The 11,140-nt window shown below is 48.7% G+C and overlaps 1 protein-coding gene across 1 annotated transcript; it reads right to left on the bottom strand.

Moving 5' to 3' along the window:
• Positions 1-8,350: 8,350 nt before the first annotated feature.
• DNAJB8 (DnaJ heat shock protein family (Hsp40) member B8) lies at positions 8,351-9,022 on the bottom strand. The gene has a single exon (XM_074879356.1). It carries the CDS (start codon positions 9,020-9,022, stop codon positions 8,351-8,353), a length of 672 nt encoding a protein of 223 aa, XP_074735457.1.
• Positions 9,023-11,140: the final 2,118 nt, after the last annotated feature.

The raw sequence follows: 11,140 nt of genomic DNA, 5'->3' as shown, positions 1-11,140 counted from the left end.
AAAACAAGTTCATGCAGAAGTCATTCAGTTATTTTTTGAGTCAAGAATTCACACAACCTGTGATCTATTCCACGATTATTGTCCAATGGGAGGAGGAAGAAAAAGGCTGGTGGTGTCTCTGTTGTGAATAATTCATCCCATCATAGGAGGGTGTTAGGTGACCCCTTTGCTTAGCTCCCACTAGGGCTGCAGAGGAGTGCGGGATGCCTCCCGTTAGCTGCTGGGGGTTAATAGGGGCACTCAACACACACAACCACGTGCTAAGCAGGGTCAGGGGGCAGCCAGCACATTGTGACCTAAAATTTAACAGCTTTTACTCATTTCATGTTAGGTGACCCTGTTTCTCTTTGGCCAACTGCCTTGCCCAGTGCCCATGCCTGGGGTGCATGGTGCTGCAGGAGCTTGGCCAGTGCCCCCCGAGCACTGGGGACAGCAATGGCCCCCTGCACAGATGCACTCTTTGCCCTTATATTCCATATCCCAAATTGCCACCCGGTATCACAAGGGGAAATGAAAAGCGACAGCGGCTGTCGAACGACTGACCCCTGCCCCTTTGCCATCTCAGACAGGACAGCTTGTAGATGCTAAATTCCAGAGAGTTTGTATTTTAATCCACCAGGTCCTGGTGCTGTGTTGCAGCGTGACAAACCCTTCCAGCTCACCACAGGGCCTGGCAGCATCCGGGCTGCTGGAGCACCAGCGACCTGACCCTGAGCATCTCCGCATGTCACCGTCCATCCTACCCAGGAATTTATTTTCGGTAAATGTGATGCAAATAGCACTAAGATCTCTTCTTGAGCTCCAACCAGCATCCCTGGGAGTTCTCACTGATGCTTTAGTTTTCTCCCCTTCCCCTGAGACAAGGCTTTGAGGGCAATGCTCTTATCTCTGGCTTGTTTTGTTTTGGTATCTTATGCAGCAGAGTGTCTCGAGGTGTCTCTCTTCTCTCCTCCTTTCCAGTTGTCTGTCTGCCTCCATCACTTTGTCACCCTCAGCTGCTTGGTAGTCTCTCTGATTTCCTCCTCTTTCTCCCTAGTTGGTCCATTCGTCGTTTTTCCTCAGTAGCCCATGCTCCTTTCTCTCCCACTTCTCTGTCTCTTGTTTCTCCCTTGTTTCTCTTTCGTTTTTCCCCCTTAGTGTCGGAACTTCTTTCTTTGATTCCCCCCCTCCACCTCCCACCCTTTATAGTGCTGTTATCTGTGATTTTGGCAAAGAGCACATTTATTGGGGAGGAATATCCCCATGGCAACGCAGCAGATGGTGACTTTTGATTAGCTTGGCTTTTTTTTTTTTCCCCCCGACTGCCAAATCACAATCCGTCTTTGAAATTAAATCAGGCTGTGATAGCATCAGTTGTTCTGGAGAGGGGACGAGAGAGAAACAAGACTGAAGTATTACAGCAGGAGCCAGGATGTAATGCAAATTCGTGTTTTTTAACCCCAGCAATAAAAACCCCTGTTCATTCCGGGAGCAGGAGGAACCACAAGAGAGGCAATAATAAAATAAAAAAATAAGATTAAAAAAATGTTATCACCCCACATGGGCTCCTCAGTCCAACCAGGCTGGAGAGTGTGTCTCTAACACCGATGTCAGTCCTTGCCAAGTCACTTGGTGCTGCTGGGCCTCATTCTGCAGCTGCTTAAACACCACTGAGGGTTTTCCTCATGTCATGGGTGGTGGGAAGAGGCCAGGTTCTTAGCTGAGCAATTCAAGCAGCTATTTATTTACAGGGGTGCAGTGCCCAAACTGGGAAGGAAACCATTAGCAAGCAGCAGGAGGAAGGAAAGCAAGCAGCTCCTGGAAGGCATTGGAGGGAGGTGAGAGAAATTCAGGGTAAAGTGAGGAAGCGGAGGAGCTGGAAAGGGTGGATGGCATCACCAAGCCAAGATGCCGAGTGATCGAGGGCATGGGAAAGCAAGGAGCTGTAATGGCACCAGGGAGGTCTGAGCCTGGGGAAGGAAGGGCACAAAGTTCTGCCAGCCACGAAGAGAGAGTTACAGGGCACAGCCCCATGGAAGATGGGAAAGCAGATACCGAATTCAAACAGCAAAGAACTTTCTTGAATGCTTCAGAAGTGGGTGGTATTCAAGTCCCATGAGCTCCTTTCCCTGGTGCTTTTTGGAGGGTGACCAAAGGTGAATGCAACTGAGTGCTAATCATAGCCAAAGATAAGAGGGCTTGAAAATGAAAGCTGCAGAGAGGAGATGACTAATGACCCAGCAATTTCATGGGAACTGACGCGTTGTCTCAGGCTGCAAGTCTGCTGGACTGCTATCTCCAATTACTGATGTTCCCCGTACAGGAGTTTAGAAAGCGGTTGTCTGGTCTCAGTGCCGGCTCCTTTGGATGCAGCGAGTTTAGCAGTTACAGCTAAAGGTAAATGGAGAGTCACGTTCAGTCTCGTTGAGGGTCAGTTGGAGTTTCATCAGAAACAAAGTGTTGCAAGGGTTAATGCCCTTTCCTATCTGGGGTTGTAGCCTGCATATGTTCTGGTACTGTGGAAAGCAGGCACATGTGAGCACTTGGTATACTTCATACAAGCCTTGAGATACTCAGACTCTGTCACTAGGCTCTCCTTTGCCTTTACAAAGAGGCTCTAACTTCCCATAAAATAGCCTGCTAGAAGATACTTCTCCTGGAGCAGCTCTGATCTTAATACAAGGTTCAAACCTACACCTGTAGGATTCAAACCTACACCCTTCTGCAAAATCTTTAAATATATGGGATTGTCCTGTCCCTTATGTTAAGAGAAATAATTGAGAAGCTCACACTACACTTTCTCAAAGGCAGTCCACGTTCTCTTGCTCACTAGGAGCTATGGGCCACCACCATATCTCTCCCATTGCTTTTTTTAGTCAAACCAGTGCTTTTTCCTGCTCTGATCCAGGGGACTCTGTGGGCTCTCTCAAGTTCTTCCACAATAAGTTTTATGGCCAATAGATAAAATTTTGCTGCAGATGTTGTTGCTTCTGTTGGAGATCTCAGTTGAGGGGTGCGTTCGATCTGATGTTCTTTGAGGAGAAGATAAGATGTGGGTGCAGGAGATAAATCAGGTAGGGACACTACTGGAGCTTAGTTGCCAAGAGATATCTGAGGGCCTGATTCTTCCCTGTGAGGCGCAGGCATGAGGGAGAGCTACAGTCCGCAGGGGTTCACGTGTTGGTGGAAAAGTGTTTCATGAGCACAGTGGGATCTAAACCCCTGCTTGAATCTCAGATGGCTAGTCAGGGGGGTCCAACCCATGGTTCATTCTGTTTGGATGGTAATCCTAGTTAGACAAGAATTTGTAGATGCTGGTGCTGCTTCTCCCTGTTTTGGTCAGATTGCCATTTGGTTTCTTGCCCCAGGCACCTTGCCAGCCTCTGTCTGTCCCCAGATCTCTCTCCCTCGCTCGCATCTCCCCTTGCCCCGCACAAGCACCTTGCAACCGTGCTCTTCTCTTCCCTCTCACGCAGCCCCCGGCGGCTGGTTGGCACCTGACACGCCTTTCTGTAGGAACCGCACATCCCGCGCCCGTGTGTTTGCCCTCTGGTGCGGCTGTGCCCCAGCTGGTACCCTCTGACAGGGTGTGGGGGCTGCCGATGGGCACCTCGTCCCGTCAGCAGAGCCTACGTGTCCCGCGCGTCCCAGCACGGCGAGCGTGGCACCCGCAGGGCTGCGATCCAGTCCGTGGAGCTGCACAAAACAAACCGGCTGCGACACCGTGGCGGAGTGCTTGAGCCTCTCCGGCTTGACACCACATCGTTATATATTGATGCCATGACACCAGCGCTCAAAATAGAATCAGGACAATTTGATTTCCTGCAGATCTCAGGATGGGGTCATAAAAACGGAGACTGTTCTGGAGAAATGGGATAGGGTGGAAATGTTTGTAGTGACATCACAGCCACTTCCATGCCAATGGCCTCCTACTGCTGCAAACATGTGATTGTGATTTTGCTGCACGCTCCATCAGAAAAGAGCCAGACTGGCCGGGGAGGGAGAGGGAGGGAGGGACAGAAATATTCTGTTCTTGTATCTCAATTCAAATATCTGACAATAGCCTCACAGCCCAGGGTGCTGAGTGATCAGGAGTGGGACCGTGGAGTGGAGGTTGCTGCCAGATCAGTGGAGCTTGGGGGTTTGTGGCAACCTAACCAGGGGCTGAATAAGGAAGGACCTTTGATTTTTATGGTGGAGGATCCTGGTCTGCATTGGGGTGCTTTAATGGAGAGTTGGGTGGTCTCGTTGTGCTCACTCTTCCCCACTGGTCCCAGTTACTTCTAACGTCACTTTTCTTGGCAAGAAAAACCTACAGGCCTGAAATATGGCTGCAAAAACCACTGCATAGCTGTTGTCTTTTAGGGGTTCCTGTTAGAGAGGAACAGATCCGTGTTGAAGTTTCACTCACAAAGCAGGGAGCCACGGGAAGGGATTTAAGTAGCTGAGGGTAGAGGAGGAAAGAAGAGAGAAAAGATATGTGTAGAGGAGAGAAACAGAGGTCAACCTAGAAAACAAAACTAGTTTGTGTGTGGTGAGGACAGTACAGGGGGAAATCTCATGTTGGTTGCCCCACAAAAGGCACCAATGTCTGCAAAGTCCATCTGGGTACCAAGGTCCTTCCCGAGAAGCAGCCTGCAGAGATCAGCCCTGGCTGTGTCCAACCCTGGGGGTCTGCGGAGAGGAGCAGTATCAACGGGGGGGACAGGGGAGCGAAGGGATCCAGCTAATGCACCCGTCTATCAGATTAGGCTGTCAGAAAACCAAACGGCTTCCATTACTGTCCGAGGAGAGACTCTCGCTCCCTGCCTAATGGGATGGTGGCCCTGTTGTTGCCACTCCAGGGAGAGGGGCCACTGCCACCACAGTGTGCAGCAGGCTGTGAGTTTAAAATCCTATTAGGCAGAGACTAACAGTTGCAAAAAGAAAGCAGGTATCCCCTAGTGGGGATTTAAAGATGTTTAGACATAATTGGATTTTCCAAGCAGATGTCATTATTGTTAAACAGTTGCCCACTTGATATGTTCAAGTTGTTGGCTGTAATTGCTAAAATTAGCAGGTCTGCATAGAGCAAAGGTCAGTCGGTTAATATTGTGATTTAGTATTTTATGAAGTAATTCCAAATGCTTTTATGTATGTTTTTGTTTTTGCAGCCTAAGCCCACATTAAAGTAGTTGTGGGGCCTGCTAATAAAATAATGACTCAGCCTCTCTGCACAGGTGGCCGGTCGGGCTCAGCCGCGCTGCTCGAGCCGCCTTCGCTCCCTGCTCTTCCCGGTGCCGCGGGCCGGCCGGGGCCACGCGCTGGGGTTTGGTGCTGCAGTCAAATGGGAAGCTGCAAACTGCCCCCCAGCACGATGTGCTCAAGCAGAGCTGGTGCTTGAAGTGAGCCTGTAACGTCCAGCAGCGGCTGGAAGGACAAGGGGCTGGTTTCCATCGGCCGCTGAGCCAAAGGCTCTGTCGCTGGTACCTGCGGTCCTCAGAGGCAGATCGACTGTGCGTGCGAGTGCATGCAAGCACCCGCAGCCATGAACACACCTGAAAGACACGCCACTGACCAGGCAAGGTCCCAAAATACAGCTTTTCAGAGGGAAGATGCTTTTCTGGAAGAGGAACAGAGAGCTGGAACTGGGCAGGGCAAAGGCTCCTGGGTTGTGCTGTGGCTGGACATCTGGTGCTGCCTCCTCCAGCACTGCAGCTGCTAAATGGCATGAGAAAAAGCTTTAAAAAACTCCTTGGAGGTGGTAGTATTAGTCTGATCCCATGTCCTGAGACAGGCGAGGGTTTTCTCCCAAGGCAAGGTTTGCTAGGGTTCGTTTATCTTTCTCTGTGGCAGAGACACAACCATTTCCATGGTGGTTTGGGCACACCTGGCAGATTTCTTGCTATTGCGTTTCTCGCTAACGCAGTCTGGCCTGCTCTCTTACTACCATACCTTTACGGTTGTCTTTTTTTAAAAAAATCTCGGATCTTTTGTTCGCAGAAAGCGCTGCAAGGGGTTTTGTGGTCTGCAGTGCGCGGGGAGATGTGGAAGAGGAACTGCAGGTTCTCCTGGACTCGACGCTTACCTGGTGAGCTGGGTCCCTTCCCTGTTTAGGTTCCTGTATTCTAACAGCAGTTTTTGGCACATGCAGGTGCCAGAGCTGCCCCAGGAGCTTGCTGCTGCTGCAAGAGGCAATGGCAACACTGACCCAGGATGGGAAAAGCAAGTGCTTGGTCTTAGATGCAGCCTTAGATACTGATACAAGAGAGGGAGTTGCTGACCCAAGGCAGGACAGGTCTAAGATGTGTGTAGACCTGTGTATATTGATCTCACATCAAGAAATATTATGTGCATACATAAAAATACCCCATTAGAGACAAGAGTGAAGCAAAGTTTTAGCCCTAGCAAGCTGAAAGGTTGAAGATCTGGGAATTCAACTCTGGTCCAGATTTCAGAACATGTTATTTTGATCAAAGACCATTTCACTTTCCGATTCAAAATGTGCAGTTTGGTTTTTTGTTGTTTGGGCTTTTTTGTTGTTGGTTTTTTTTTTTCCTTGGACTTCCTCTGAAGTGGCATAAGGTAAATTCAAGAAGCTCTCTCACATGAATGTGGTGTTCACAGAGAGAGTATTGGTAGAAATATTTACTTATGTTTGCTCTGACCAGAATCATCTTTCTGGACCAAGCCCCTTAAATCTTTGCAATCCTGAGTCCCGGTGCCTGCAGGACTGCTGATGGCCCCCAGGCTATGGAGGAGCAGCAAACGCAGTTTGTCCCCGCACCGAGGTTTCTCCTGCTCCCATCACCACTGTCCTCCCTCTGTGACCCCAGCTTGCATTTCAGCTTCTACTTGCCTCCTAGTGCTGTGTCTTTTTTTTACTGGGAGAGGAACTCAAAGGGACTTAACAGCCCTTAACATAACAAATAATTTTGGTCTGTTTCTCCAAGCTGGGCATGGCATCGGTTGCTAAGGAAGGTGATTTAAGCTACATTTTTCTTTTCAGAAGTAAAAAGTTTTGCTTAAGGGGTTGCCGTATTCTGGCTAATTTAACTTACTGCTTCATGTTCAGAGTCCTTTACTAGTACCACTACCTCGCAGTCTCCTTCAAAGCATGGGAGTCTGTTATTCCCATTTTGCAGCAGAGGAAACAGATGCAAAGACCTGCCCAAATACAGGCAGCAATTGCAATCTGGATTAGAGTGGAAATGTCCCTGAAAGCTAGTTCCAGTCTCCAGGGAGACATCAGTGGGTAGGGCAAGCTGGGAAACTCAAGGGGATGTAGCGTGGGACCGAAAATAAGAGGCGTGTAAGATTTTAAACGCCTAAGGTGATCTGGCCAAGCAAGAAACAAGGCTCAGCAGTTCATGTCAGCACAGGGGAGGGCGGAAACGTGGGGAGTGCGTTCCTTAGCTCAGTGGAGGACGAAAGCAACATGCTGGCAGGCTGTGCAAGAAATGCATTGTGAACTGGTTCTTGCAGCTGTGAGCAAGACAATAAGGATGGTAAAGCACCATCTAATTCCCCGCACCCAGCTTTGCACAAAGAGGGAGCTAAACTCAGCCCCCTGGAATCTGTTTGCTCATGGTTTGAATTTAGCTCTTTTTGTCTGAACAGCTCCAAGCGGAAAGAGACCATAGGTTGTCCCAGTCTGAGAGCCAAATTCACCTTCTCTCTGCTCACTTTCAGCCCCCAAGCTGCGCAGTGCTTCCATCAGGGTCTCTGGTCACAATTCACAGGGCATTCTCAAGAAAGCCCCCATTTTCTTCTACAGTCTGAGGAATGACATTTTCTTCCTTTCTTTGTTTTTTCCTATGCCAGTCCCTCTCCTCTAGGCTCTGCATGACCCACTGAACCTCCCCCACCTTCTTGCCTGTGTACCAAAACTTTTTCAATGAATATAGATCTTTTCATGCACCAAAGGTGTACGAGTGTAGTCTACATTCAGCCTCAGGGTTGTGTATGAGGGTCACGCAAGTCTTTATTCTTCCAGCTAGTAGACTTCAAGGTTGGCATTTCAAGGAGTGGGAAGAGGACCTATAGCTTGTCATAGAGCTCTCCTACCTGTCCAGCAACCAGCCTGTCTCCTCTTGCTACGTTAATCAACTTGGTTTCTTTGGCAAGCTAGCAAGGTTGCTTTCACATGTAGCTACTGTATCTATTTACTGAGCAGGCACTAACACCTTACACAGGGTTTGTGGAGTCCCACTCCTTAGTTTAGCATAACTCTATCTCTTTACCCGTGAAGTCTTTGTTCCCAACCATTGAGAAGTCTGCATCGGTTGTGTCTTGAACTCAGCATTTATTAATACTGCTTTTAGTAGATCCCGTCTGTTGAGCAATGAGAGCATATCCCACAGCGTGCAGCTAATGCTTGTGCTGGGGGACATCATAATTTTGGGTGGTCTTTCCCGTTTATTGTCACAGATTTCAGCTGGCCATCTTCTTCCACTTCTATTATCTCCTGCCCATTTTCGACGATTCTCCGGGTGGTGATCCTTTTGCCGTTGATCACTTCAGTAGTGGTTAACACTGATCTGACACTGTGTGGCCCAGCTGTGTCCTCAGCAAAGGAGAAGGTGGGCTGCCCACTGGGGCTGAATGAACTCCATGGCATAAATGGCTCCATAAAGTCAGAAGACGAGCTGAAGCTTCTTCCTCTTCCACTTCTCCCGTGCCAGTTTTCATCATTGTTTCTGATGTTGTCTAAGGGGTCCCAGAAAGCATGTACAAAGGGATCCATCCCTCCAAAGATCTCCCTAAAGATGTCCTCGACGTCATGCAATACGTAAGAGGAATCAAAGAAGCTGTCATAACCCTCCGTGGCGCTTTCTCTGTGGGATCTGCTCTCCTTAACAGACCTGTCGTAGCACAGTCGTTTCTGAGGGTCAGACAAAACCTTGTATGCCTCAGCAACTGCTTTAAATTTCTTTTCAGCTTCCTCCTTGTTGCTGGGATTCTTATCAGGATGCCATTTTAGTGCCAGTTTGTGGTAGGATTTCCTAACATCATCCTGTGAGGCACTTTTTTGCAGTCCAAGGACTTCGTAATAATCCACCATCTCAAAGGAAAGGTGAAGCTGCCTGGAAGATGCCTGGTACCTCTCTCCCACCAAGGACCTGAAGCCCAGGGATGACCAGCGTGCAGAGACTCCTGGACCCCTGATGCTGCTGCGCTCCTCTGGAGTGGAGAGATGCTCAGTTCATCCCTTGGTCTGCTCTGTCCTTCTGAACCCCAAGGCCACAGAGCGCTGCTTGGTGAGATGCTTTTTTTTTAAGCCTGTTGTTCACAAATCATGAGATTGTGACCTCAGAGGGGGCTCAGCCAATCAGTGCTCAGTTGACCTGACTTCATTCTAGGGTGGAGTTGGTTGTCACTGGCCTTATGTTTTTAAAGGTAGATCATACAGGTGATGTTGTAGTTGCCTGCTGTAGCCGTGATGTCACAGCTGTGACGTCTGACTTTGTCAGATTGTGTTTTGCCTGTACCTGCACGAGGGTGGGATTCTCAGAGAGTGGTTTTGTGTGCAGTCCAGGGAAGTGTGGTGTAGTGATGTCGTATTACCCCTGCGAGGCATACAGTGCGCTACAGCAGCAGCTATAGGAAAGCTGTTTGCAGTTTGGCTTTCCACAGTTTGGGAAAAGCATTGATAAATTGGAGAAGGCTCCGGGAAGAGCCATAAAATGTGATTAAGGTTTGGGAAATATTCTCTGGAGGGAGATACTCAGGGAAAGTGTCTTAGTATTGAGAGGAAGTTCAGTGCCAGCTTCGTCATAGCCTGTAAGAACCCTCATGGGAACAGAAATTCAATGGCACAGGGATCTTCAGGCTCCCAGACAAAGCAGTTGGAAGGTGGCACTAGCCAAATTTAAACTCCAGATAAGTTGCACATCCTTCATTATGAAGGTAATGAATCACTGGAACCTCCTCATGTGGGCATTTTCACCCAGTCTGGGCCTTTTATGCTAAAATCATGAATAGATGACTATCATGGTCTCTTCTGAGTTTAGAGCTAAACCTGACACTTCTGGAAGAGCTTAGCTCTCATGTTGGTACCAACAGAAATGCCCAGAATGAAGCTCATTAACAACCTTAGCCTCTTTTCTACATGATTTTTTTTGATATCTGTCCTAAGGTAGATGCATGTACAACAGGGATACCACATGAACTCAACACAGACAAGTTCAGCCTGAGAAGCTGAACTTTGATGATCCAGTCTGGGGTTATCCTGCATCTGTTTCTTTTCCCTGGATTTGCCATTCCTGTGGGAAATGCAATATCCTCACAGTCAATCCTTGCATGAAGGAGGTCTCCAAGGAAGTGCTAGTAAGGAGAACTCATCTGTCTGTAACACGCTGTCGTAAACACCTACTAATGGCAGCATGTGTTGCAGATCTCTGCCCTCGTTTCCATTATCCCACACTTTGGGAAGGAATCAAGAGCCGGCCAGACCAAAGAGCATATGTGCAACGTATGAGCTGGCTGCTGTCCTAACATACATCATACGTGGGGGGCCATGGAGCAAGGGGCAGCCATGTCAGCCTGTAGAAAGCGATGTGGCAGAGGAAGGCAGGCAACTGAGCTGATGCGCGCTGGGGAAGGGCTTTGTTTTTCTGGTTTTGTCACTGGTCAGTGATGGGTCAGTAGTACAAAGGTACTTTTCATATTCTGGTAGTAAAAGTTGCTGTAAGGTAGCACAGTGCTGGTCTGAAGGCTGGAGCTGAAGGAAGTGCAAAACAATGAAGGAGCTTATGGTCCCATGGGCTCATCTCATTGGGGAGATCTTGGCTTTTGCCTGCTTTTTCACAGAGGTCTCAACTACAGGGTGGTGGTGCCATGTGAATGATTTTTCTGTTGGGTGTTGTTTGTGCTACAGCAATGGTAAAAGTTATTCTGGGCACAGCAGCAAACTGCTGCTGCCTATTTGAATTTAGAGAGCTCTTTGCACTCCCAAAGCATCCAAAGCACTCTCCACACCGAGGGAGTGCTAAGGTTCCACGGCTTGCTCACACTGTGGTGCTTTGCTTGAAATCTTCACCAAGAGGGTTCATTTATTTAGGCTAGGGGTTTTTTATGATTGTCCATTGGACTTGAGGGTGATACAAGCTCACCACCCACAAGCCACCAAAAGGTGCCAACAGCTTCTAGCCGCTGCCAACGTGGTCCATTTGCAGATGGG

Source organism: Strix uralensis, chromosome 10 (genome assembly GCF_047716275.1).
Source record: "Strix uralensis isolate ZFMK-TIS-50842 chromosome 10, bStrUra1, whole genome shotgun sequence".
Lineage (NCBI taxonomy): Eukaryota > Metazoa > Chordata > Aves > Strigiformes > Strigidae > Strix > Strix uralensis.
The sequence above is the reverse complement of the archived record's forward strand: the minus strand, read 5'-3'. Positions and strand labels throughout refer to the sequence as shown.